This window comes from Syngnathus leptorhynchus, chromosome 10 (genome assembly GCF_054491065.1).
Source record: "Syngnathus leptorhynchus isolate UIUO chromosome 10, UIUO_Slep, whole genome shotgun sequence".
In the NCBI taxonomy this organism is placed as follows: Eukaryota; Metazoa; Chordata; class Actinopteri; order Syngnathiformes; family Syngnathidae; genus Syngnathus; species Syngnathus leptorhynchus.
In genome coordinates this window covers 3,858,679-3,886,181 of record NC_141204.1, presented here as the reverse complement: position 1 = coordinate 3,886,181, position 27,503 = coordinate 3,858,679, and the positions used below count along the sequence as shown (strand labels likewise).

General features: G+C 44.2%; 4 protein-coding genes across 6 annotated transcripts; 3 read left to right on the top strand and 1 right to left on the bottom strand.

Annotated features, from left to right (window-relative positions):
- The first annotated feature begins 303 nt into the window (after positions 1 to 303).
- On the top strand, positions 304 to 1,083 carry LOC147049996 (high choriolytic enzyme 1-like). Its single transcript, XM_085922090.1, has one exon. The coding sequence runs from the start codon at positions 304 to 306 to the stop codon at positions 1,081 to 1,083; it is 780 nt and encodes a 259-aa protein (XP_085778216.1).
- A 1,117-nt stretch (positions 1,084 to 2,200) lies between these two features.
- On the top strand, positions 2,201 to 2,974 carry LOC147049995 (high choriolytic enzyme 1-like). Its single transcript, XM_085921659.1, is given in 1 exon segment — positions 2,201 to 2,974. A coding segment is annotated over 1 exon segment (774 nt).
- A 911-nt stretch (positions 2,975 to 3,885) lies between these two features.
- mark1 (MAP/microtubule affinity-regulating kinase 1) lies at positions 3,886 to 26,049 on the bottom strand. 3 transcript variants are annotated; one of them, XM_085921891.1, is made up of 18 exons: positions 25,980 to 26,049; positions 18,589 to 18,789; positions 17,188 to 17,241; positions 10,764 to 10,812; positions 10,387 to 10,452; positions 10,215 to 10,285; positions 9,975 to 10,031; positions 9,675 to 9,911; positions 9,153 to 9,272; positions 8,767 to 8,866; positions 8,573 to 8,685; positions 8,212 to 8,365; positions 7,148 to 7,329; positions 6,944 to 7,035; positions 6,730 to 6,870; positions 6,346 to 6,597; positions 5,541 to 5,585; positions 3,886 to 5,469 (listed from the first exon to the last, which is right to left on the bottom strand). In XM_085921891.1, the coding sequence occupies exons 4-18, from the start codon at positions 10,789 to 10,791 to the stop codon at positions 5,124 to 5,126; spliced, it is 2,004 nt and encodes a 667-aa protein (XP_085778017.1). In that variant the 5' UTR covers positions 10,792 to 10,812; positions 17,188 to 17,241; positions 18,589 to 18,789; positions 25,980 to 26,049; the 3' UTR covers positions 3,886 to 5,123. The 3 variants fall into 3 exon arrangements, with proteins under 3 accessions (XP_085778017.1, XP_085778015.1, XP_085778016.1); XM_085921889.1 differs by lacking the exon at positions 25,980 to 26,049 and adding an exon at positions 21,454 to 22,356; XM_085921890.1 differs by lacking the exon at positions 25,980 to 26,049 and adding an exon at positions 20,964 to 21,083.
- LOC147049993 (tubulin polymerization-promoting protein family member 3-like) lies at positions 25,733 to 27,474 on the top strand. Its single transcript, XM_085921892.1, has 4 exons — positions 25,733 to 25,902; positions 26,556 to 26,751; positions 26,832 to 26,985; positions 27,178 to 27,474. Exons 2-4 carry the CDS (start codon positions 26,564 to 26,566, stop codon positions 27,370 to 27,372), a joined length of 537 nt encoding a protein of 178 aa, XP_085778018.1. The 5' UTR covers positions 25,733 to 25,902; positions 26,556 to 26,563; the 3' UTR covers positions 27,373 to 27,474.
- The last annotated feature ends 29 nt before the right edge of the window (positions 27,475 to 27,503 follow it).

Below are 27,503 nucleotides of genomic sequence, written 5' to 3'. Positions count from 1 at the left end.
ATGACATCATTGCTGACTAACATTGCGCTATTTCAATAAAAGCTTCAATCACTGATGAGTCTCAGGAGAGTTTGCAGCACGATTTCTGTCGTTAATTTTGGACTTTTCAATTTTTTGAAGCAACTTGGTGCATATTGACTTTTTTACTTATGAGTATCCGTGGAGTCCACCCTTGAGAGGTTTACAGAAGCTTAACAATGAGAACCTCAACCCAAAATCCTCCCGTAACCACACCTGCAGCACAAAGTATAAATTAGAATGATCCAAACAGGACATAGATCTTCTGTCCATAGAATCGTGAAGATGAGTCACTTCGCCAACCTGCTGATGCTTCTCCTGCTCGGGCTCTCTCAGGCTTACCGGCTTGACGACATCCGAGAGCAAGATGAGGAAGACCCGGTTGACATCTCTGAGAAAATCCTCACCGCCAATAAGGGCATTAATGAGATCCTTCTAGAAGGAGATATGCTGGTTCCTAAAACCAGAAACGCCCTGAAGTGCCTGCGACAGAGCTGCCTGTGGAAGAAAGCTTCCAACGGCCTGGTGTCGGTCCCTTACGTGGTGAGCCAAGACTTCCCCGCCTGGGAGAAGCGGAAGATCGAGACGGCTATGAGATCCTTCGACGGCACCACCTGCATCCGCTTCGTGCCCCGGACCGACGAGTACGATTACATCAGCGTGGAGAACAAAAAGGGTTGCTTCTCAGCTCTGGGAAGGGTTGGCGGCAAGCAGGAGGTGTCCATCAATCGCGGCGGCTGCCTCTACCAAGGCGTCATCCAGCACGAGCTCATCCACGCTTTGGGCTTCCTGCACGAGCATACCAGGAGCGACCGCGACAACTACGTCAAGATCAACCGGGAGAACGTCGACCCGGAGCAGGCCTATAACTTCAACAGGCAGGACACCAACAATCTGGACACTCCGTATGACTACACCTCCGTCATGCACTATGGGAAAACGGCCTTCAGCATCAACGGGAAGGACACCATCATCCCCATCCCCGACGCCAGCGTCCAGATCGGACAGAGGTCTGGCATGTCCCGATGGGACATCAAAAGAATCAACCTTCTCTACGACTGTTAAAACAACACGAGTCATCTCTTGAGTATGTTCTCAATAAAGTCAATGCAATATAAAAACACTTTTTTGTCTCTTTGTGTGCCACAAAAATATGTGGAAAAACAAAAAAACCAACTTCATGTCCCTGGAAGAGATTCGCTGGTTTGCAGTGAGGGACAAAATTACTTGAGATAATAAAAACAATTATATTTTTTGTTTTGTATTTTTAAGCAAACAACCAATACATTAATACAAAATTACAAAAAAACAACTGATTCATTATCACAAAATATTTGGCCTTATGGTTTTACCTTCTGCTAAAAATAAAAGCAATTATTTCTTTTAAATTTCTGTCTCACACTGCAAAATGTGATGTCCAATTCACATTTTTTTTATTTCTAAATCTGATCTTTTCATTTTGTCCCCAGGTGGGAAAGATGCGTACAACAGAATGAGCAGCACAGTAGACATTAAATTCAATAACGGTTTCATTCAATTTGTGTCAATGTTTTTGTCTGTATAAAATGGTAGACTTCATTTTTTCTCTTTTTTAAATAAATAATTTGTGGGGAAGTAGAAAGCTGTTGCATTTTTCTTTCTTATTAAAAACATTTTTTTAAGGTAGTGGAGGAACTGAAACTCATTAATGACATTTCCATTCATTTCGAAGAGGGATGAAGGAACAAAACAAAAAACAGACAAATATCTTTTAAAAAAATTAGACCCTCACAAATTGTCAATATAGTTTTTAAATATACCACTTTGACATCATCTGAAAGTCACATCCCCACTTCATTTGTTTCTTCGTTTTCTATAACTGACATTGTTGCAAAAGAAATAAACACATTTAAGAGTTATTTTTATACCCTTGAAGTTTCTTTCAAATAAATACATTTAAAGTAATCGTGATGTCAGTATAGGTTTAAACGGAGAGCTCAACTCAACTTGTCCAACCCAGTAAAGCATATTTACAAGATTAACAAAGCATCATGTCAAGGCTTGTCAGTGAAGTCCACCCTTGAATGGCTTTAGTAAGTCAGACCCCAACCCAAAATCCTGGTGGAGCCACACCTGTCAAGCAGAGTATAAAGAGACCTAGCTGACTCAATCATCAAAAAAATCTCTCCATAGAAACTTCAAGATGTGTCGCTTCCCTAGCCTCCTGATGCTCCTCTTGCTTGGGCTCGCTCAGGCGTACCGGGATGACAACATGCAAGATCAAGACGAGGAAGACCCGATTGACATCTCCGACAAAATCCTCACCGCCAATAACGCCACCGACGAGATCCTCATGGAAGGAGATCTGCTGATTCCTAAAACCAGGAACGCCATAAAGTGCTGGTACTGGAACTGAAGCAAATACAGCAACGGCTATGTGTCCATCCCTTACGCGGTGAGCCAAGACTTCCCCGATTGGGAGAAGCAGAAGATTGAGATGGCCATGAGGGCCTTCCACGGCACCACCTGTATCCGCTTCGTGCCCCGGACCGGCGAGTTCGATTACATCAGCGTGGAGAGCAGAGTCGGTTGCTTCTCGTCACTGGGTAGGCAGGGCGGCAAGCAAGTGGTGTCCATCAACCGCCACGGCTGCCTCTACCAAGGCATCATCCTGCACGAGCTCATCCACGCTTTGGGCTTCCATCACGAGCATACCAGGAGTGACCGTGACGGCTACGTCAGGATCAACTGGGAGAACATCAACCCGGAGCAGGCCTATAACTTCAACAGGCACCCCCCCAATAATCTGGACACTCCGTATGACTACACCTCCGTCATGCACTATGGGAGAACGGCCTTCAGCATCAACGGGAAGGACACCATCATCCCCATCCCCGACGCCAGCGTCCAGATCGGACAGAGGTCCGGCATGTCCCGATGGGACATCAAGAGAATTAACCTTCTCTACGACTGTTAAAACAACACGTCATCCCTTGAGTATATGTTCTCAATAAAGTCAATGCAATTCAACCACTTTTGGTCTCTTTGTGTGCCACAAAAGTCTACCGAAAGGAAACAATTAGCCACAAAATGGTGGCTTGAGTCAAGGCCCAAGCGTTTTTGCAGTATAAATCTTATTTTTTTTGTTTCATCGTCTACTTTATAAACTTTTTGACGAATTCAAACCACACCATCTTTAAGTTAGTTTGCCCATTCAATTCAAAATCATTTAAATATCTGCAGTGACTGTATTCAGTACATCTTGCTCCTTTTTGCTTATTTAATCATTCATATTTTACACTACTTTTTAAAATCTGGAATACTTAACATTCGTTGAAACGAAATGATGTTGGCGAATTTTACCCTGATTTTGGGCGCCCTCTAGCGTCCGCACGGAAAACACATTAATTGAAACGCAAGTACAAAGAAGACAATTAATGTACTTTCTCGAACAAAAACAGTACATTTTGGAAGGACAAACATTTTGACTTACCCTCGAGTCGTAAAACTGTCGAAGTGGGGACGGAGACGGGCTGGAAGACGTATATTCCCCATTTGAGACCTTCATTTCTTTTCTTTAAGTTTCCCTGTAGCTTGACTTGACAGCTAGCCGAACCTCTTTGACAGCTAACCACACCTCTTTGACAGCTAACTAAACTTTTTCGTCTGTAATTTTCAGCAATGTGGACGAATTGTGACACCATGCTGCCTATCGCAGGGCAGTCCTGGTACTATATTAAATTTCTTGGCATAGTCTCCTCATTTACACGTTGGACAAACAAGGATGCTACTGATTCTAAAGACCATATGCAAATTAGGTTTGACCTGAAACCTGATTGGTCTAATTTGGAGTGTCCCTTGGTTTGTAACTCAATGAAATGAAATAAATACAAACAAATAAAATCCTTTTTATTTTCTCCAACAAAGTGCACACCTTATTTCTACAAAGCAGCACATTACAATGTAATGGAATAAATACAATAAAATTTGCTGAATTAACCAAAAAAAAAAAAATTTTTAATCCAGAACAAAACACAGGAGATACACAAGTATCACATTGGTGGAGATGCAGGACCAAACAAGGGTGTCGAGACGAACGTTCTCTTTTTTTTTTTAACTTCTCATGCTTCTTGGCGAACTGATTTAAATGCCTGCTTTTAATGTAATTGAGGACCAGCAAATCTTGTTGGGGGAAGGAAAGAAACAACAGGTGCATACTGTCATAGTGAGAAAACTTGTGCAAAGGGCAGCAAGGACCTCCACATTAACTCCGCCCCCTTACTGCCCAGAGAAAATAAAGTGAACACATTTTCAGTTTTACTACTACATGGTGCAACTTTTGTGTTTTTTTTTTTCTTTCTTTTCGTTTCCTCCATAGGCAAATAAAATAGAACACAAAAGGCAAGGGGAACGTCTCCCTTTCATATTCCGCAAAATAATTTAGTGCTCGTTACATGAAATGGAAAAACGCTATTCAGGCTTCTTACAAAAAAATAAAATAAATTCACAGAGCAAAAAAAAAAAAGGAAAATGCTCTAAGAGACATCACTTATATTGGGAACAAAAAAAAAAAAAAGAAAAGAAATCCCATGAAATAAAATCTGTACACAACTCAAAAAATCAATATACAGTACCTGCAGATGTTATGCATACAGTACAATTCTTTTTACATCGTTTTTAGTATGAGCTCCAGCCTGCTCTACATACGCGCGGAACACAGGTGGGGGGGGGGAGCGGCTAGTTATTCAGCGTAAGATCTGGTAGTAGTCGTTTAGAAAACAAAACATTATTGCAGGGTGTTCAGCTGCATACTGCATGTTATGTGTCCTTTTGAAAGGGAGAGAGAGAGAGTGAGAAAGAAAGAGAAAGACACACACACACACACACACACAGGCCTGGACGGACAGTTTCAAACAAACAGAAAAGATGTCGCTGTAAGCCGTCACAGAGGGTCCGATGAGGCCGTCTCCCCTCTGTGCAGTACATTCGTGGCCAGTATTGCACGCTACCAGCCGAGGCCACCCTGATAATGCGCGGCGAGGACGTTCAGTGCATGAATCCAGTGATGAGATGAGCCCGCCGTTGTTGTTGCTGCTGCTGCTGCTGTTGTTGTTGTCGTAGTTGCGTCACAGTTTGAGCTCGTTGGCAATTTTGCAAGCGATGTTCTTAAAGGCGATGGACGTGCCCGATATCCTCTTGAAGCGCACGCCGTTGAGCGAGAGGCGAGGAAGCTTACACACTTCCATCTCCCACTGGACCAGGTTGTCCTGGCGGGCGTCGCCGTGTACGCAGAAAAGCAGGAAGCGCTCGCGCTGCTCGTAGTCGCAGCTGTTGGCGTCCAGGACCTTGCGGATCTCCCGCATCATCTCCGAGGGCTCCATGGACGAGGTGGTCTTCATGCTCCAGGTGAAGCGCAGCGAGCGCGGCTTGGAGTCCCGGCCGCCGTCCTCCTTGGGGTCTCCCGACGAGCTCCTGAGAGCACGGCAGATGAGATGAAATCAAAACGTGTCACTCATTCACCGCCCGTGGAAATGTATAGTCACCTGGGTGTATCTGTCCTGGCGCTGGCCTCTCCTTCGCTGGGCACCCTGAAATCAAACCAGAAATAAAAATGTGTTGCTACTCCCGCCGCCAGATTCATGGAAACACCACCCGCTCCATCATCATCATCAGTGTCACACAGCGAGGGGCTTCAGGCGTCATGCCAGGAAAGAATCCACACTCCTGGGTGAGGGACACAATGAAGCTAACTACTCTCCTATCTCCTTGCGAGTTGGTCTACTCTCTCCGTCGGGCCTGATTCTTTTCTCTCAGCATGAAGACAAGGAAGGGGGTAAGAGTAAGATGTCAGGAGGAGGAGGAGGAAGAGCAGTTACAATGAAGCCGGTGAGTGTGAGGTTGCTTCTCAAGGTAAGTGGACAAGAGACAGTGAGAGAGAGTGAGAGAGAGAGAGTGAGAGAGTGAGAGAGAGAGAGAGAGAGAGAGAGAATGTAAACAGCATAACAACAAGTAGGTGTCAATAGGCAAAGGAGGTGCTACAGAGGGACTTGAAGGCCGTTATTAAAACGTCCTGCGTTATTTGTTGCTGGTCGGGCAAGAGGGGCACAAAGTGTTGTCCTACCTCCGAGTGGACCTGAAAGACAGAGCTCTATGCCAAGGGCAGGAGAAGAAAAGAAAAGAAAGACGTAAGCCAAAGAGGGGAGGGGGGGGGTTGAAGTACTGCAAATGTTGAATGTGGGCGTGAAAGCTGATACTAGATTTTTTTTTTTCTCCCAAAATTAGGCGTGTCCCTAACAAAAAAATATTCTTGAGGAACGAGTCCATATTTATCTAGATAAAACTACAAACCTGCGGACAAACTTGGAGGTGATCTTGCTGATGATGCCGGTGGAGGTGCCTCGTCGCTGCTGCGCCAGGGCGCCCGTGTCGTGGGACAGCGTGGGCGAGGCTGGCGGCCCATTGTAGGTGGCGCTGCGGCGGTCTCGCAGCTGGGCGCCGTGGAAGGTGCTGCGGCTGGTGGTGCCCCGCGGGAAGCGGTTCTTCTCGGGGGTGCTAATACTGTGTGCGGAGGGAGAGGTGGAGGGACCCCTTGGAGAGGAGCTGGAAAACCCAAAAAATATATATATGTATTTTTTGCATTAAGTTTCATCATTCAATCTGTGCATAATGGTCGGAATTTTACTGCCCTCTGGTGGCCAACATTAGAATTAACAAATAAAAGTGAGCGCTCACCTGGATTTCAACTCCGTGTTGTCATCAATGGGGGGCAGTGTGCTCTTTGAAGGGTGTCCCGAAGATGACATGGACTTGATGTGCCGAGGCCGCGCGGAGGTCACCGCAGTGGACGGGGTGCTGCCCGACACCTCGGTTAAACTGATACGACGGGTGCAAACGAAATGACGCGATGGCTCCTCTCGTACTGCGTTTGAAACGGAACGGTGGTTACCTGCTGTCTTTGCCGTTGGGAATGGCCGAATAGCGCTCGGTGGAGGATCGCTCGCACACATACGTGTTCCTGCGAGTCATTGAGCCGTTGGTCTGTGGTGAGAAAAGAGAAGAAAAAAAAAGTCAGGAGAGGAACTTCAATCAGATAAGTCCTATTCATACAAAAGTAGAGCTTTGGTGTCATCTCGTAGGGAGGAGTGCTCACCCCGACACCACTTGTGGTTTTCTTCCTTTCCTGCACTCCCAGCGGCGAGGCGGGAACGTCTCCCTTGGAAGTGCTGAGCTCCAGTCGGCGGGCTCCGTCCCACTCCTCTCGGTGGTCGCTCTCCACGCTCAAAGCCTGACCCCGCCTCGTGTAGGACACCGCCGGCGGCACAGAGGGACCCACTAAAAAGAGTCCAGACAATCGTTTGAGAAGACTAAACAAACCAAAAGAGCAGCAGATACTGATTAGAAAGATCATTGAGCGTCATTCACTGGAAAAATTGAATTGTCCACAAATATTAGAATCATAATTTGATTTGACAGCATTCACTATGAAAGGAGTTCATTACAATGAGCCATTTAAGTATAGGCACTAGGACCTGCAGTGGAATAGAACTTCAGAATAAATAAAATATGAAAATCCCAGTGAATGAGACCCATTGACTCCCTTAACATCGAGCAAAGCCACTTGAAGGACACAATTTACAAAACCACCGTGGACATCTTCAATCTCCAAAGAATGCAACGACACCCTTTTTCCAATGTGTTACAAAGCAAAGCCCATCGCTCCTCATGCTGAGGCGCTGCAGCAACGCAGCCGGCCAGCAGAGGTCACCAGACACAACGGTCCCACATGACAGGAGGAAGCTGCTTTGACATGACTCTGACATTAGCTACATCGATTGCTAATTTCATTAGCCCATTCTTTGCGTTTGGCATTACGTTATGATAATACATTACGTTCGCATTATGCTAGCAAAGTTTACTTTTCTGATGTTTTGTTTCTGTTGTAGCTGACAGTAAACTAGGAGGGACAAATAAAAAAAATCTTAGATGAGACATCTGTTTCAACTTCCAAACTGCACAGAAAATAATTTTAGATTGTCTCTTTAGCGTCATCTATAGGTGGGACTTGACTGTAACCGGGCAACAGGTGTCAGCAACTTCCCCCCCTCCACAGTATTCAGCCAGCAGTACTTTCCGAACCGGGAAAGAAAGGGGTTACTATACTTCGCTTCTCTACGACACCACCACCATCCCCACCACCACCATCATCATCCCCACCATGATCGCTGTAGCGGCGCTGCTTCTGATTGGCCGAGATGCTGCGCGTGACTTTGGGATGGGCGGGAGAAATACTGGAGCCGTTGTTGATGTCGCTGGTGGGACGCTGCCGCTGAGCCAGGACGCTGTTGGTCAGGGGCTCGCTCCCCTCGAACTGGCCGAGGAAGAACAATGAAAAGGTCACGTATCGTATAACGTGGGACATGAAAACGATGAGGAAAAATCTCGGCTCAGCATTTTCCCACTGACGATGCAAATCTTGAAAGATGGCTCAAAATGCATTTCGCTTTGACAGCAGTTGGCAGTGAGGTTAAATTGTATTTAACACCAGTGATGATGTTGAGATGAGACAGTGTCTGACCTCTGGCGCTTTTCTTCCCAGCAGCAGATAAGTGGCCATGACATCATCATACTTCTGGCTTTGTAAGGACTCTGTGATCTCATCTTTGGGGAATCCCATGGTCACCATGAGCTCTGTCAGTAAAAAGGGAAAATAAGCGAGTGACTCTCGCCAAGGCGACCTTGATAGTGACCTCGGCGGTGGCCGCAACGCACCTATTCTGGTCGAGTCGCTGAAGTCGGCCTCGGGCTCGATGTACGGCTTAAGCTCCTCCTCCTCGTGACCCACATTCATCCAGTGGTCTTTCATGATTTGCTGACAAAGGCAATTCGAATGTTGTTGATTCCACCGCATGACGGCTTTTAATGACATTCAATCGCGACTGCGGGCCGCGCGCAACGTCGTTTTGAAACATTCGAACGACTAGCAAAGCTGAATAACAAACTGATCAATTGTTATTAGCGACGAGCGTCGGCGCGGTTTCAGTAGCGGCGGTATCGCCAAACATGTTTTCTACGAGCCAGCCAGACAAACACGCTCCAACTGCTGAAACCGTCTTATCGGAATCCTCGTCAAAAAAATAAAAATCAACAAAAAGTACCTCCAAACTGCCACGTTTGACCGGGTTAAGCACCAGTAGTTTTTTCAGCAGGTTTTCACAGTCTGTGGACATGTAGAAGGGGATGCGGTACTTGCCCCGCAGGACCCGCTCTCTCAGCTCCTGCATCGAGAGGAAAAAAAAAAAAAAAAAAAAAAAGTTTTAATCATATAATCCAACTTGAGATTGCACCCCAACTTTTGATGTACATTTGACTTCCTGCACACAAACAAATCAATGATCCTCCAGTGATAAAAACACAACCTCCATACTAAAGGGCGAAGAACCAAATGATACAAAAAGTGTATCACATTTCCTCTCTGTAAACTGCCGCCGCCTCGTGAATCATTTTGACAGTTGTGCATTACTGAAGTAGGCCGGATAAACCTCGGGAGAGTCTCGCTCTTCCTAATGTTAGAAACAGGAAATTCGACTCAGGAAACATGTTGATGCATGTAAAAAAAAAAAATCCTGTTGGGAAATACCTAGCCAGCACACCACTGTGAGAAAAATAAAAATTCTCACCTTGAGGTTTTGTCCGTCGAAGGGCAGGGATCCGCTGACCAGCGTGTAGAGGATGACCCCGAGGCTCCACACGTCCACCTCGGGTCCGTCGTACTTCTTCCCTTGGAAGAGTTCCGGGGCGGCGTAGGGTGGAGAACCGCAGAAGGTATCCAGCTTGCTGCCCACCGTGAACTCGTTACTGAAGCCAAAATCGGCTATCTTGATGTTCATGTCGGCGTCCAACAGGAGGTTCTCAGCCTGAAGGCGAAAGACGCGTTAGCGGATCACATCCTGAAATATCAAGCGAATTTGTCTCATCACCTTTAGATCCCTGTGAACTATCCTCCTCTGGTGGCAATACTGCACGGCAGACACAATCTAAAGGTCACAGGTCAAATGTTAGGCGCGGTCTCCAAACGGCGCGTGAGTCATCTTGACGAGCGTCGGCTCAATACTGATGGCGCGCCACTGGGTGTCAGCACATGCAGCTGCAGAGCGTGAGTGAGCATCCGCAGTCTGACACAGCATCATCTTGCGGCTCACACGCTGTCGCTGACTCACCTGTCTGAACTTGGCCCTGGCCTCCTTCTCTTTCATGCGACCGTGGGCCACTAGGTAGTCAAACACCTCACCTGGAGAATGCAGAGGAACTTTAGCGTGTATGCAGATGAAAGAACGTGCTGGAGTCAAGGACTGGGGCGTGGCTAGTTTGGTTTTGAAGAGTGTCACTCACCGCCACTGGCATACTCCATCACCAAATAGAGCGTCTTCTCCGTTTCAATCACCTCAAATAATTTGACTGCAGAGTGAACAAAAACAGGTTTAGGCTTGGCTGTGATAACAAAGACATTTTTACTCAAGTATTAATTAGCTCAAAAAATATATTTAACGACTAAAAAATTTAAAGTATTAATTAGCAAAAACATATTTTTATTGACTACAAAGTCATGTAAATATAAATAACTCAAATTGGATGATCCAATTTTTGGCGTTCATCAAACACATAAAATTGGGTCAAAAATCATTCCTGTTCCAAATATGATTCCTTGTCTCCCATCTAAAAGTAAAAGTACACCACTTTTAATGTCATTACCAAATATGGGAACTTACCAATATTTGGATGATTCAGTAACTTCATTATCCGCACTTCCCTGAAGAGCTGTTGACACACACAGAGACGTTTGTCTTATTGAAAATTGCTGATGAGGCGTGCTTGCAAAATGCCATTATGCGCACAACGCCGGCACACAATGTTGCAAAGTGGATTAGACGAGATGAGTGGAGCATCATGGGACTTGGGTGCTATGTAAGGCATCATGACCGATGGCGCTGGCAATAAGTTTTCGACCATGTTGAGCGGCATAAATAAATAAATATCCACCGACACACTGCAGTATCAGTACACAAGCTTCCAGCCAGTCCAATAAAATCATCCACACTCATCTTTGTTCTCCCAGCATCATGTTTATCGACTGACTGCAGAGCTTTAAGAGCGGCTTGGCGTCATGTCAGACGAGATTCTGCAGCCACTTAGAGGTGCTGTTGAATCATTTACATTCTGCTGACTGCCCGCCTGAGCCGCCGACGCGCTCACAAAAAAAAAAGGACTTTGCTGCCTTTTGACGTCAACGGTGACGTCCGTCTTTGTCGGCCATGTTTGCTTACCTGCGGTTTATATTTTTTACGTTTGAGAGGATTCGGTAACGCGTCCAGATGTTACATAAGCGAGTAAATGTGTTTTGTTTCTAGGTCATCGGATGGAGTTTAGTGAGGCTTGAGCCCGACCCAGTTGGGACCTCTCAGGTACTTTATTCGCTAATTCTGTCTTCCGCTCTCAGGCTCTACTGCTAGACACTCTCGACAAGGAGAAAACTCACTTAAGTTAATTCGATAATGAAGCAATGTAACTTCAAAGAAAGAAAGTGTAATTTGAAAAAAGTACAATCAAAACATAATGAAACAGAATCTTCAAAAATGGCAACGTATTCAAATATCAATTTGCCGCTTAGGAGTAGCAATAATGCTAACATTAGCCATTAGCCTGATCCCTCCATTTATTTCTACCCATTTCTGATCATCACCAGCAATTATCGAAACACGCATTCATGACTACATGCCAGACCATACGGCGTCTCTTTCTATCATTTTCAGCATTCCAGCTTTTTGGCCTGCAAGGTCACAAATGACTCCAAACGTAAAATGATCTTTTGTTCAATTTTCTATTCCAATCCGTTGAAGGCCAAACTAAATTGTTTATGCGGTTTCCGTGACCTTATTTTGTCACGGCCACGCTTTCTATTCTTTATAATTGTCTCAAATGCCTTTTAAAGAAACCATGCAGGAAACTGAAGTCCCGTTAAAAAAAAAAAAAAAGATTATTAATCAACTAAAATTACTCGACAATGGCCTGAAGTAGAAGACAATAAACAAAACGAGCTGTGGCCTCAGTTCATGTGACTTGGCCATCAAGATGGACATTCTTCATCCTTATGAATGAGGGGCTGGATTAAAGTCGCTATCTCATCTTGATGTCTGCCTCTTCCTGCCTCGCTCGCTCTCGTGTGCGTCACTACCCCGAAGCCCCCTCACATGCGTGCAGGCGCTCGGAAGTGAAAATTACAACAAATCCGACGAGAGCTGTGGAAAACGACGGGGGGGGGTTGACGGTCAATAGCGATGTTGTCACCGCCGAGGCTGACGGGGCATAATGAGATCTTTGATGGGGCCGGGTGTCAATGTCAATAATATCCACGGGCGCGAGGCGGAGTCACACAGTACCGCTCGAATCCATTTTTAGGCTTGTTCTCAAATTCATTCCCTTTAATCAAGGAGTTGAAAGAGAACTTTCAAGAAAGCCATCCAAAACAACGGCACGCTAATTACACAAATATGACAATCGGCGCATTGTTCAACACGTTTGGAGATTCAGTACTCTGTGCCAGTGACCTACTTTCAGCCGCCCAGGGGCACCTCGACTCCCAAACCAACCTTAATTACTGCAGTCCTTCCACGCAGACCAACATATATCAGACTGGCTACGTTTACACAGACTGGCTGAACTATTTCAGTCACAGATGCTCCTCCAACAAGGACATTATTGTTACAAAGTCCTCATTGCTCTAATGAGGGAGTGTACGTGTGTATGCGTGAATCGTGTTTCAAAAAGAATCGTGTCCTGCCATCCAATATTTTTTTCTTTTTTTTGTATCTGTGGTGTAAAAGGGAAACCAACGGAAGCACAGGCAGCAGTAAAAACGCATCCGTGAACACGTGAAGTCATAAATAAATGCACGACTAAGCAGCCTCAACATTTGACGTGTCCGCCCGATTGCTTTCTGCTCATCCGAACCAGACCGAGGCCGTCGTCGGGCCCCGGGCGTGACGGCATCTCATTGGATAACGCACGAGATGCGTGTAAACAGCCATTACGGCAGCCCGATCTGATGGCGGACTATTTTACAACTGTTAGAAAACATCTAAACAAAGTAGGGCGTATCTCTGAATGAGCATCTTTAACTTTAACTATAAACCTTCAAAATGAAACCAAATGGCTTCACCGATTCCTAACCTGTATCGACCTTGGATTTGGATCCCGGCGCTTTGAAACAGCATTTCAACATTGAAAATAAACAGTCCTTATTTACAGATTAGGGCCAGAGAGTCAGACAGGGCAGAGCGGGGATGAAAGAAGGGATTAATAGAAGAGGCCTATTTTGAGGATAGAAATGCCTACAAAAACATTGCAGCGTCAACATCCCCTGACCCACAGATGTCTTAACATGATGCCTTTCCCTTGGCGGATCTCAGGAGGTGCTTTGCAAGCTCGGGCCAAACTCATTTCCTGTGTGCGGTCAAAGCGCCAAAAGTCTCGATGGACCAAAAATTTGTTTTAGGTACACAGACTTCAAGAGCACAAAACAAAATAGTCTAGTCCTTGCTATCTTAATGCTAACATAGGTACACGGACTTCAGAGCGCAAAACAACATACCTAGCTTAAAGCTAAGATACAAAAGGAAATCTCATAAGCAAACGGGATAACAATTTGCATCTTGCTAAGTTGTTAACCATAACTGATGGCGAGTAAACTCTTGAAAATAGCCAGATTTTCTGCTAGGAAAGGATGCTAACAGTTTCCGCACTCTAGTATTGTTCTGTTGGCGTATCAAATGCAGTCGTACTACTAAAGATTGGATTTAGACATGCTGACAGGCAGCCAAAGAAGCGGCGCTTACTTCCTTCAATGTAGTACACAAAACAATGTACAAAAAGCCCTCATCTCAGGATGAGACGCTGAGACTAAATTCCCCTTCTGCATTCCCTGAGCAGGTAAACAAAAAGATAAAGACAAAAGTACCCTTTGTGCAAGAGTGGGAACGCAACGGGAAGAATACAAATGGTGTCTTTTCCAAACAAAGCTTGTCCTTTTCTTTTTATAACAGCCATGTGCCAGGAAGAAAAAAAACAAACCACTGGATGTCCTCCATCGTTGTCCTTTGTTTACTGTTTCGTCTTCCTCATCTTGGTAGAAGTCATTGAGTCGGAGTGAAATAAGTCCCTGATTATTTCAGGTATCTTTTTTCCCCCACATTTTTTTCTACCTTTACTTTTGTTTTGAAGTTTTTTGACTCGATTCGTCCTCTGATTGGAAAGACTTGCAGGCTTGCCTTCTACATTGAGTAAACAAATCGTTTTCTGTACATACCGAGCCCATCGGGAGGCCACAAGAAGAGAAAACCCAGTGTCAGATTGACAGACTAACAAAAAGACGCCAGTGGCGGGAATCTGGAAACTAAATCACACACTCAGGAGCCCCCCAAAATGATATTCGAAAGGACAACCACAAAGTGTGTTTCTTTCATTATCTTGTGTTCCAGTTCATGTGGTTGTTACTGAGATCCTACTAAGAGACCAACAGTAGGGAAAATCAAATAACAAAAATATAACATCCCAGATTTACCACAGCTCAACAAATGAACAAGACAAGCTAACTGTGTCCGGTCCACTGTGCACGTAAAGACACCCGAGTCGCTCCATCGATAGGGATGACTGCACGTTGTTTGTATCCGCTTTTGGAAGCGGCCCGCTCAGCAACACAGGAAGCCATATTTAACACGACACGTGTAATGGCGATCAATCACCACAATGACGGCGAGCAGAGCCGCACTAATAGAAGTGCACCGAGGTATACGCAGTGTTCCCCCTCCGACATCCAAAGTCAGCAATTAAGTGGCTAACCATTAGCCACCCCGCGTGTTGATTTACTTGCCGTGAGTTGCGGTCGTTGGCAGCGTGCGTGTTTGCTTTCTTACCGTTTGTTCGATAAAGTAATTAAAAGTCAAACCGGCGGCTGTGTTAGCAGTGATAGGCTATATTAGCTAATAGCTAACAACATGCTGCGTTTGTATGTGTTGCTGCTCTGTTTGCGATAATGGCCATGCTCCATTTCTACTAATGATGCGTGCAACGCTTGAGGCAGCTCAGACATCCTCAAGCGACGTCGTCAAAGAACGACTAGACGTCGAAACCCAAAAAATGCCCTCCCTGACATGCTGCTAAAAAGTCCCCGTGGACTCTAATTAGCCTCACCCGGCTGGCACGTGAAACCCGGCAACACTTGACGGCCCAGTAACAATGCTGATGCTTTACTGGCCGCCTCACATGTCAGTCGGCCAAGAGCGGGGGGGCGGTGAAGTTGACTGTGGCCGTTCCCGTTTAATGCAGCTCGAGTAGCTGCTGTTCCCAAGGATGGCGTAGGACACGGCGAGTCAATGAGGTCATCGATTGAGGCCAGGAGACGATTGGTGCATTATGAGACACGAGTGTCTGCAATGCAGATGGACCTTCTGTATACAGTTACAGTCAACCACAAGAGGTGAAGTGGAAGACATTGAAATATGCAAGCAGGTACAATCGAAAAAAATTCGGTACAACCGCATCATCTACTGAAAGTGTTTAAAACGGGTCCAAAAGTCAAACGTTAGCATTGGCTCTGACAAATTTAAGGTAAATGTACTTTGACATCAGTCAAGCAGGTTGTTTTATATTTATGACTTACATTTTCATGTTAATAATAGCACAGGTTAGTGATTTCGGTCGTACGAAGAAGACTCAAGTCGTAAATTGAAAACCGCTGAAATAAAGTTTTATGATATTTGTCTTTCATTTAACCTCAGTGGGAGGACACTAAGTGCTTTTGTCATTAATTTCCATCAGGCGGATTAAATTGGAATTAGAACAGAAACAAACTCCACTTAAGTCATAAATATGACAAACACTTTTTTTGGGGGGGATTCAACATTCAAGTGAAGTAAATAAAGCAATCATGTACTAAACTCCGAAGGACATCTGCTTCTCTGAAAGCAACCGAAGCAGACATCTGAAAGGCGCGCTGAATAATTCATAGCTGAGATCCGATTGGTCGCCGCTCCGACAAAGTCATATGACGCCGCCACCGCGCGTCGTCACCTGGCAGCGCACGATTCGACCGATCGTCTCCTAACTCGGACTGAACTCAAACCGAGAATCGTCTCGCCGCCGACGCAAACGGCGTCGTAGATGTTCATTACGGCGATGTGTGTGCACAGATTACAAACCACATAATAGGCTGTTAAACAAAAGAGCCCGCACGCCGAAATGAATCTCGCTTAGATGAGATGAGTGTCTCTTTTGTGCTGATTAGCTGAACAATTGCAGTCAGATCCCATTATGGTCAAAGTCAATTACAGATTGTGGACGGGAGAGCAGAGCTGGCTGTGGGAGACACGATCCAGACGAGATATTGCGCAACAGTGGGGGGGGGGGGGGGGGGAACGTCACGTTGTATTTGGAAATTGGCAAGCGTCTCTTCCATCAGAGAAAAAAAAAATAATTTCCCTTAACGCTACTTTAATATCGATGAGATGTAATCGCCAGTCGAGCCAAGGTATTAATTGTGTTTTTTTACAAGGTGCGATTGTTGTAATGGCCCTTTCATGTGGCCCTATGACAGCCGTAAGGAAATGTGTTCCTCAAGAGAGGTGGAGCTGCGATGATGTGATGTGAAAGCACCTCTGTCAGTCAACCTGTGGTATTTTTAGATACAAAATTCAAAGCAGGTGGCTCGCACACACACATTAGCATTAGCAAGTGTTCTACTTGTCTATAAGAGCTGAGTGTTTCCAATTCAGTGTGTGTGTGTGTGTTTGTAATCATCAGAAAGCGCTAGATTTAGAATCGGCCAAGAGTGGCTTTTGTTGTAATTGTTCATGACTATTTGACAAAAGGTAAGCAACAAAGAGACAGGCGGGTTGTATTTTTAGCTGCGGTCAAACTACAAAACAAACTGTGAGCACAACGGGAGGGTTGGAAGGGAGGTGGAGGTGAGGAAATCAAACACACCCCGAAGCGCTTTTGTCATAATGACAAATGTTTGCAAGAATTGAAAGAAAAACTAAATAAACTGATCAACGGGTAGTATTTGGGGCTTTTCCTCTTGGCATCACTTGGGTGGTAGAAAAATAAAAAAATGACAAATAGATGATAAGCAGGACTCACCTTCTGTAGACTGGTGGGATTCAGCTGGGTTTTGTCGATAATCTTGACTGCCACCTTAGGAGACAAAATGCAAGAGGGAAGTTAGAAACTCAGCAAGTGTCAAAACTAATTCCCACTCTCTGGGAGTTTCATTTTGTTTGTTGCCATGCTCATTATTTCCCCGCATGTGGCACTTTTAACAAAACACACCTCGGCTGAGTCGCACCTTGAAAAGGCTTCTGATTGACATAAATATATTTATTTCCGAGAGTGCTAGTATGCAAATAAAGGCTTGCGAGTAAACACGGGATGGATGAGCATAAAAAGAAAAAAAAAAAACAAGACAAAATTGCACATGACTGCACGGGTCATCAGCACGCGGTTCAATGATCGGCCCAAAGTGCAAAAGGAAAAGAGAGATTGTCTTTGCAGCACTTTGTGAGCGTTGGGCTGTCGTTTACAAAAGGCAACAACTTCAATCGATACCAAGAAATGCACAGTCACAATGTTTCTCACTAAACATATTTCCCCCAATCCTTTTCTAAAAATAGCGTACGGGACAGTCAAAGTAGTAGCGAAATTAAATTCATAATTCATGAATTCAGTGTGCTCAACTTTTTACCATACTGTATAGGAGCTCTTGTTTGCTTTATCACAGAGCGTGTCTATATTTAGATCTTCCCAGCACTTGTTCTCTGTCAAGCGTGCGAGTAGCCTGAGAGCCTCTTGAGTAGAATTCCTGTTTGCAATCAACATGTGGACCCATGACAGCAGTTTTTTTTTTTTTTTGTCAGTGTGTGGTTCGAAATAAATGTTGCAAAATATTGGATGTAATGACATCAAGAGTTGTCCGGTTACTTCTGTGTGAGCATCTGGGTGTGAGTTGTGGCCAACAGCAGCTCCTTGAGCGTATTGGCATTTTGCATTTGTCATTCAACAGAAAACCTAAAGTCAACCGAGTGTGACTGACAGATGATCAGTCGGGCTTTGCCCCGCCCACCGCCTGCCTCTCACAGCGCTCTTTCACTTGTTTAGCCTCACCCTCGCATGCAGATCGCGTCGCCTTTATTGGTCTATGTTCTTTCCAAATGTTCGTTCCCGCACTCTGATCCGTGACTTTGCATTCCGATGAGCCAGCAAAGCTGCTCGGGCAAACAAAGCAAGAGAGCTGAACCCCCCCCCCCTGCCCCCTCCTCCCATGTGACCCGGACCTCGTATCCAATACGCCTGTTTAACATTGGCCGGCGACAAGGACGTTAGCGCTCCGAACCGGGGGAGGAATATATTTGTGGTGTCAGTACTGCTAATGTGACCACACGCTGGATGAAGCCTGATGCTCAGGGCAACTAAGAAAAAGTCCTTAAAGTCAATAAAGGTACAAAAGTTCTATTTTGTAAGACATGTGGTCTTGTCTTCCCTTACCTCTCGTCCAGTTAGGACGTGACGCGCTAGCTTGACCTTGGCGAAATTGCCCTTCCCGATGGTCTTCAGGAGTCGGTAGTTCCCGATGTGCGGGTGCTCCTCGGTGGAGGTGAAGGAGTTGCGACATCGTGGGAGACTGTGGCGACTCGCCGACTTGGTCGGAGGGGCCGGGGGCTCCACAAAGCCGTCTGCGGACGAGTGCTGTAAAAAAGTCAAAGTAATCATGATGCGAGTTAATTCTGCTGTGATTCTACTCACGAGGCAGGTCGCGTTTGTGCTGCCCGCTAATCTAATGAGAAAGTCATGTGACCCCCCCCCCCTCCTGTTGACACACTGACCTTATCAACACCGGATGACATTCATTTTCAAGCTTCTGAAAGAACCCCTCGAAAAATTCCAGCACACCGCCGAGAGGGAACAATACGGTGATGCGAGTTGCACTGTTCTAGCATGCAACGCTGGCGACAGCAGCCGGGGTCAAAGGTCCCATGATTGTCCGCTTGTTTCGAAGCGCCACACCCAGCCACAGTATAATTCCCCGCCGGCTGGCTCCCGTTTCACGCGGTGAAACGTTCCACCCCCGCGGGGTGCGCATCAGCTCAGCCATGAGCACGCATACTGACATCCCATGAGTCACTTGACAAAAACAATTTTCCGAAAGAGACAAATTTGGATTTTCCGCATCACCTTGAGAAAACCTTTTGGCATGATGAACCCGTAAGAAAAATAAATCTGATTGAGTACTTGGCCTGCTCTCAAAAAACATGTGAATGAACCAAAACGGGGAACCGGGGACAGGTTCTTCTTGACGGGCTGGTGCGTCACTTCTCTGGGAATACACAAATGTTGCTTCCCGTGAATTCGAAAGAAACAATAGAGGCGAGCGAGGATATCGAACAAATCCTCAAATGCCTTTCCATGTGGTCTTCACAGACTAAGATGTTATGCAATGAACTTCGGTTGCTGGTGCCGCTGCAAGACGGCTGATGCCAGTACCTTTTATTGACAGATATAGAGTGCATATAAAAAGTCCACACACCCCCTGTGCAAATATTTTTTTTTTTCAGATGATATAACTTTTATTCCACCATAAATGTGACCTACAATCTGCACAATTAATAATACTAATTAATAAAATGGTTGCAAAAGTTTGCACACCCTCTACAATCCCATTCCAGCTCATGTTAAATGGATATCAGCACAAACTTGCCGCCATTTAAAGAGCCATTGATGCTAAAATGTAGTAGTACAAAGAAGCTACTTTACAAAAAAGAATACTTCTCTGCTCTTCTTCCGCTTTGTGACACATCAGAGTAGAAAAGAATAGATGTTAACCATGCTAGTTAGCAAGTGGTGTACAGATTTTCAAAATCAACATAAAGCTAGAGCGTTGAGACCACCAAATTAGGTAAATCTGAGTTGCAGCTCAAAGTGTTAAACATAGAAGATGGCTGGCGTGACCTTTAAAACAGTACGTCTAACATATTTGGTCGGCACACCTCGACAAAAGGTCATGTTGAACCACTTTACTCATGCTTGTAAATCAAATTCAGAAACCTAATGCTGAGCTGTGCGTTTAGGAATTGCCCTACATTTCTTCTAGCTATTTGTTGTGAGAAAACATGAATCCCAAGCATTCAAAACACTCAAATCCAACAAGTTCAAGCACCCAAAATAAACTCCAAGCACCACTTAGACCTCTAAAGACAAAAACAGGGTGTTTTGTTTCATTATTGTTCATTCCGTGTTCAAAGACAGCATTCCAAACACTCAAAAACACAGAAAGCACCCCCTAAACAATGCACTAAGTTCAACTCCAGCATTTCCATATCCCAATGTCAAAAGGTGATTTTCTGATGAAATTACACGGACTTCATTGAAAAGTATTTAAAATCATAAAACACCAAAAATAAATATCTCAAATAAAGTAATTCAAGGCCCAAATGAGCATTGAATACAAACAGGAAAGCTATTATGTTCTCATACAGCAAACTAGAAAGTTTTTGATCATAAGCACACCTATTCTTTTGTAATAATTATTAATATTTATCTTTATTACATGTCTGCCATGTTGACACCCTACCCAAAAAATAAATCAAAGCATTTTCATGTGAGATACTTGTAAATATTATTCATCAGAAATGTTTTAAGCATCCCTGGCAGTCCAAACATTCAAATTCAAGCATTTAAGAAACTTGAAACATTATTATTATTTTTTTGGACAATTTTAGCATTTCAAGCAACAAGGGGACACCTCAACACAAAAGGGAGGGTCGTTGTGCTGTCACCATGCAATAAGGATACGAACTTGAAAGTATTTACCCAACATCCCTGCGACTCTTTTGGTAATTAATGACGATTTTTAAATATGTTACCATAAAAAAGGACAGCATAGGTTTGTCGGTGTCGTGTCAGGGAGGGGAGAAGCTTATGAATAATACCGCCTCCTCCTCCCTTTCCTCCTCCAGCAATGAGTGTGCAGCTCGGGGCCCACGAGGTGATGGATGTCACATTGCGATGCTTCCGAGCGAAAAAGTAGGGCAACATAACACCCCCCCACCCTAAATATTGAAAACTCCCTCCCCGCACGATTAGTTTCCCGATGCCGTATCTTCAACCCAGGTTGACGCAGTGCGTTGTCTGGGCTAGCCCTCAAGTGTCACATCCACGCCAAGTGTACCTTCCGAGATCCCGGGTGGGTTTCTCGACGGTGGTGGGGTGAATCCTTATTGGCCGTGATGAGGTGTAGCCCTCCGTCGCACAAGCTAGCCGCTGCCATTTCCCCCCCCCTCCCCGCCCCCGCCATACTGAAACAACGCCTCACAAAATAAAACCGAAAAATAAAAGGTGGACGAAATGACTTACATTCTCGGTGTCACGCTCGTTCACCGTGGGCAATGGCGTCCTGGTCGACATCTTGTCTGAGAGGGAGGGAGCCTGGCAAAGAGGCCGCTCGGCGGACGGGCACAGAGCAGACGCGGCGTCTTCGGATCCCACCTTCCTTCCTCTCTACATCCCCCTCAGCACAAAGCCAAGCCGGCAGGAAGTGCGCAAACGGCTGGCTAGCTTAGCTCAGCATTGCCCTGCCAAGTGGGGCCCCGGCCGACTCGCACCCAGATGGTTTGCGTTCGGTTCCGGGGGTTTCGGCGTGAGGGAAGCTAGGCCGGCTCAGACTAGACGAGCCACCGAGAGGAGGAGATGGAGGGAGGAGAGACCGAGAGAGGGAGGGAGGGCAGGAAGGAAGATGCGCATCAAAACCACCAACCAGGAAGGATGGAGGACTCTCTCGCTAGCTCTCCCTCATTGAATGCGATGCTCTCTCGCCCTCTCTCTCTTTGTCTCCTCCTTATTGGAGTCAACAGTAAACAGCGAGGAGACATTGATTTAAATCCCGTGTAAAAAGGCAACGAGGGAGTGTTCGGCCCTTGACAAACCGGTCCAAACTAAATAAAAAAATTAAAATAAAAATCATCACTGGGTGGAATGAATGAATGAAGGGTGGAGCGTGACGGTTGGGTGGATTACTGTTCTGTATTCCTATTGGTTGTTTGGTTTGTTGAGAGGTAAACAAGCTTTAGCTACCGAGCCGCAGGGTGAGGCCTGGCTGGGCTATTAAAAAAAAACAATACTATTTAGTCGACACTGCCATCTATCGTCGGACGTCAGTATAGCAACTAATTTATCATTCAAGTTGTGCTTCTCGATTGTGCCTCTAGGTGTCAGGCCATGCTAACAAATGTAAGCAGGTGAATTTGTGGCGGGTTAAAGCGTTGGTTAAAAAGTGTTTAGAATGTATCCATTCATTTTGGTCAAGTAAATCTTAATCAAATGAACAGTACTTTTGATTTAAGAAAAAAATAATCCAGCAGTCTTTCCATAGTAGTACAACACAAGAGCGCTAAAACTAACAACTAAAATGTTGTTTACAGTCAGCTTAGTCAGTCTTACAATAAAAGTAGGCTGTGAATAATTTTAACCAAGCTTCTTGTCTGGTGCAGCAGCGAGGCCCCAAATGTAACAATGGACTCAGCATGACGCCACGTATCACAATAAGTGATGATTATGGGACCTGAAAGCCACTGAGAACATTCTGCACGGCCTAGAGGAATTAAAGTTTATTTTCCACCCACCAGCAAGTAAGGAGACTCTCTCTTCATCTCTGCGCGAATAAAAAATATTTTGTCTTTGCGATAGCAGAACAAAGAGTTGAGGTCGTTTTGGCAAAACAAAATAGGAGGGTTCAGACACTGCATCTTGGCATGAAGCAAGGCATTTTTGGAATTCTGCACATCTGATCCCAAAATGGATTGGCTCCCAAACATAACAGATCTTATCTTTTCTGAGTGCAAACAAATGGAATTGTCTAAATTACTCCACTTTTTTTTTTTTCCCTTACAAGTCACAGAAATATTTAGCTGATACGCTTCTATTCTAGATCTGATAATATTTACAAGGCCCACATCAAATTCCACAATCAAACAATGAAATCCAATTCAAGTTCACTCCAGTGGAACCTGATTGACTCTCGAGCTGTTCTATTTTCAAATAAGAATTTTGTTGAAAACTATGTTGAAGTGAATTGAGGAGCATCACGTTTGCCGCCATCTTGTGGCATTTATAGGCAATTATTTGTCAGATGGATGTTTTTGAAGTGTAGCAAGAGTAAAACTATAACAACTGAATACTTTTGTTGAATTGTAAAGTGTACAACTGTTGCTGCATTTGACATTGTAGCTTCGAACTATTCCTGGGAATGACTTACACTCCTCCTAACCTCGGAGCATCCGCCCTGGGAACGTTATTCGTGCTTGGGATTCCAATGCTGCACCTGAGCTGCAATGCTGCGGAATGTAATGGGCACTGACACTGGTTTAATGAGTGCATGTACACCCAGGGCCAAATGCAATTACAAGCTCCCACAAGCAAGCATCAATAAAAAAAGAAAAAGCAGAGAAAGAGTGGAGAGACAGCTGTGAACAGCCATTCATGGCTAGCGATAGCTGAAGCTAACAATTTAGCGCACAGGTTGAGCTAAATAGAAGAAATGCTTCATATTGAACACTTTGATGTTCTTTTTTTATCAATTGAGCCGCTGAGAATTATAGCGGGCTAATTCCATTTTTTTTTTTTGGTCATTTTGCAGAAGAGTGATTTCAAGTTTTATAGCTGCAATAAAAATCGGTTGGATTTATATCCTGGTGATTTATATGGCAGTGATTACTTGTGGATACGGGGATTCTCAGCTTTTGGCATTTTGCCAGACGTCATGATTAAAGACAAGAAACAAGATTCGTAGAATGTGTCATTCCATTTCGTTTTTCTTCTACTGTTATATTTTTTTTAGGATCACAAGAAACAGAAATTGTAATCCCTATTAAATTTGGACTAATTTCCCAGCCTTTTAAAATCTTCAATCTCCTTGGCGAGTATAACGATGAACTGCCTCCTATATGTCAAAATTAACAAAATATTAGCTGTCACTATGATAAAGTGCATTACAGATTACAAGCTCAATAACAAACCAGCTAAATTAGTACCTCCGCGACAATGTCAATCAAACCTGAACATTATCAAAGGTGTAAAAGCAGAATTGTTGTGGGACTACATCCTTTTGTGTACCTAATGTTGTGTCTGATTATTATTTTGGCATGCACCTTGACAGAAAAACAAGATCATAAAGTATAAAATGAGGGATGAGAATGAACTGATGGTTGCTTGAGGAAAAAAAAAAAAAAAAAAGCTGTTAATGCTTGGCAAGGCAGAAGCTTGCACCCTGCTCGGACAAGTCAACAAAACCTCGCTGGTATGCCGAATATTTTTGGTAGGCATAGATACGAGGCCGCCGAGGAATTTGATCAGGCGACGAGCCAGCCAACCAGTCAGCCAGTCAGCCAGCCATCCAGCCAACCTCCATCTCGTTATTATTACCCAGCAACCCCGACGGCAGCAGCAACACACCCTGAAGCTTCTTCTAAGTGACTGCTGCATCCAGAAACCCTTTACCCCACTCCTCACTTGTCTTGATGGCTGTCACTCATGCATGCGCTCACGCCCACGCATGCAATAGCCATTTAGTAAAAAAAGGAAAAGTAGGTGGTTTTAAAATGAACCCGTTTATCACATTCCAGACTAGTGTTGCACAGAGGTCCAACAAGATCAATGTAATGACTACTCGTAAAATAATTAAAATGTTTCATTTTTAATGACCGTACTTTCAGTCGATGTTGAATCGATCTCTAGATGTTGTACAGGAGGAACATGTACATGGAAGCTCCGATCCAACCAATGACGGAGCAAATATTACCTCTCCAAAGGCAGAATTTGTGTTACAGCTCTTGTATTGGATCTCATTAGATTGCATGGGCATTGAACTCAACCCTCGATGGGCCCTCTGATGAGAATAAAGATTTTCTCACCGATATGAACTTGCAGCATGCTAGCTATAATCTTCCTGCTTTCACAGCATGTTTGGCCTTGTAATTATGTCATAACTCAAAGGCTTCCCTGGTGAGCTACCAAAAAAAAAAAAAATCAGGTTCATGGTTGTGTTCTCTAAGGAGTGGGCCCATTAATTGTCAGGATATAATTACACCGTCGGCACCCTCGGGGTCTGTGTTAAGTCAAAGTAATAAGAGAATGTATGTTTTACTTAACATAAGACAAGACACGGTTGCAACACTAACACATGCTCCATAAAACAACAACACAAATCAAAAGAGAATAACCGACATTAATTTTTCACATCAAGTCTCTTCATTTTGTAGCACTTCTCGGGGCAAGACTGCTTCCAGTATATGTAAATATATATATACAGAAATATATATGAACATTTTATTTTTTTGTCCAATCAGATTTCAGCCTCTGTGTTGCTATCTCAAATTTATCTGCCCACAGCCTTTAGTGCTGGGCAAAAGATGGAAATCATGAGACAATTATTACATAACGTTGCTTCAATTGTGCAATATTATAAATTTCTATTTCTGGTTTGAAACTATCATTTAAAACCCTAACTTTGTTGAAACCCTAATTTTGAACACCTTCGGGCGGGACTATGACACAACTATCACACGCAATTCCTAATGACTCAATCTATAATCGTAACGTAATGTACGTTAACGCACCAAAATAATATAAACAAAGGCGCGTTGGTATGACGTCGACAAAGTGAGCAAATTATTAATTAAACATAATGAACGTTTTGAAACGTTTTCACTTTGTTTGCGTTTCTTGCCGCTTGTGCTTGTCGTCGATCAACGGGACTGCTTCATTTCAAAATTTCGGCTTCGTCATATCGAAAAGAACAACAACTTCAAGGTTTGTTTCTTTAAAACTTCAAACGTTAAATGACGATACGTTTTCGTTTAAAATGTTAAAAAATAGTATTAAGAGACCTTTGTTGTTGATTTTGGCTTCTTTCGGCTTCTTTCGGCTTTTCAAGACTCGTTTTCACGCCTTTCGACGTGACCCAATTAGTACCCAATGCCAGCGAGTGAGGCGTTCATATTTCATTCGCTGCCTCGGAAATTAGAGTGTTTACAGAAGAAGAAAGCGGCCCGTAGTAAATTATGTAACATTAAAAATGCATCTACAGTTTCTATTAAAAATCAAAAGAAGACATTTTGATCTTAAACTGCATGTAAAATAATAAAAATAAAGGGCTTGAGACATTTAATTTTTCCCAATTATTTTTTTACATAGTATTTTAAAATAGTGCCACACCTTGTTTTTTATTTTTCTACTTTTGGTACATTATTAAATTCTATTTTATGTTCTGGTTCTACATTCTGTTTTACTTAGTCTACTTGTTCGACTTCTCCTGGTTCAACTTTTTCTACTGCCTTTACTACTACTTTTGGTGATACAAAGTTCTTCTTTTTATTTCTTCTTTTTCTCTGCAACTTCAGTTCTAGCATTTCTGGCTCTACTTCTACGGTTTGATCGTATTTTTGTTTTTGTATTTTTTACAGGCTAAGTGATGGCAGAGAACCTGGACTCGGAGGCGCTGTTGAATGCATTCAGCCGTTTTGCAGTCTACGGAGACACCAAGGCCAGCGGAAAGGAAATGAACGGGAAGAACTGGGCCAAACTCTGCAAGGATTGCAAGATCACCGACGGCAAAAGCATCACTGGAACTGACGTTGATATCGTCTTCTCCAAAGTCAAGTGAGAGCGTCTGTCTGCACTGCGTTTTCCCGTGCAGTATTTAATGAGTGAAGTATTTGTGTGTATTTACATGTGCGTAGGCAAAAGTCAGCCCGTGTGATCACCTTTAACGAGTTCCTGCAAGCTCTGCAGGAATTGGCGCCGAAGAGGTTCAAGAGCAAAGGCCGCGACGAGGCCATCATGGCCGTCTACAAGATGGTAGAGGGCGGAGAGCCTACCCAGTTTGGAGTCACGGTCAGAAAAACAACAACAAAGACTGTCACGTCTTGAAAGTCTATCTTGTAAAGGAGTTAATATGGTTAGCAAGAAGGTTAGCATTAGCGTGAGTATTGAAATTAGGGTTAGCCTTAGAGTCTACAAATGTAACTTTAGTCAATCCCACTGTGCTTGTGTACATTTTTTGCATTTTTTTTTTATGTTGCTCAGAAAACCGTAAAGGCTGGCGGAGTAGACCGTCTGACGGACACGTCTTTGTACACCGGTTCGCACAAGGAGCGCTTTGACGAGAGCGGGCAAGGACGAGGACGCGAGGGACGAGAGGACATTGTCAACAACACGGGATACGTCGGCTCCTACAAAAATGAAGGAACGTATGATAAGAAAATGAAGAACGAAAAATGAATCCGACGCATACACACACAAACGGCCTTCAACTTTGACCCTTACATCTGAAAGTGTGTTACTTCCCGGAAAAGAAAATAAACACTTATTGTCTCTCTTTAACATGCGTGTGAGTAATTGAGAATATTTTG

What these genes read in the sequence shown, in the direction of transcription:
- LOC147049996 (XM_085922090.1), top strand. Translation starts at nt 304, where the DNA reads ATGAGTCACTTCGCCAACCTGCTGATGCTTCTCCTGCTCGGGCTCTCT.
- mark1 (XM_085921889.1), bottom strand. Translation starts at nt 21,504, where the DNA reads ATGTCGACCAGGACGCCATTGCCCACGGTGAACGAGCGTGACACCGAG. An exon ending in TCGACGGACAAAACCTCAAG is followed by an intron (nt 9,273 to 9,674) that starts GTGAGAATTTTT and finishes CTCTCGATGCAG; the next exon opens with GAGCTGAGAGAGCGGGTCCT. An exon ending in AACACGGAGTTGAAATCCAG is followed by an intron (nt 6,598 to 6,729) that starts GTGAGCGCTCAC and finishes TGGGTTTTCCAG; the next exon opens with CTCCTCTCCAAGGGGTCCCT.
- LOC147049993 (XM_085921892.1), top strand. Translation starts at nt 26,564, where the DNA reads ATGGCAGAGAACCTGGACTCGGAGGCGCTGTTGAATGCATTCAGCCGT. An exon ending in ATCGTCTTCTCCAAAGTCAA is followed by an intron (nt 26,752 to 26,831) that starts GTGAGAGCGTCT and finishes ACATGTGCGTAG; the next exon opens with GCAAAAGTCAGCCCGTGTGA. An exon ending in CTACCCAGTTTGGAGTCACG is followed by an intron (nt 26,986 to 27,177) that starts GTCAGAAAAACA and finishes TATGTTGCTCAG; the next exon opens with AAAACCGTAAAGGCTGGCGG.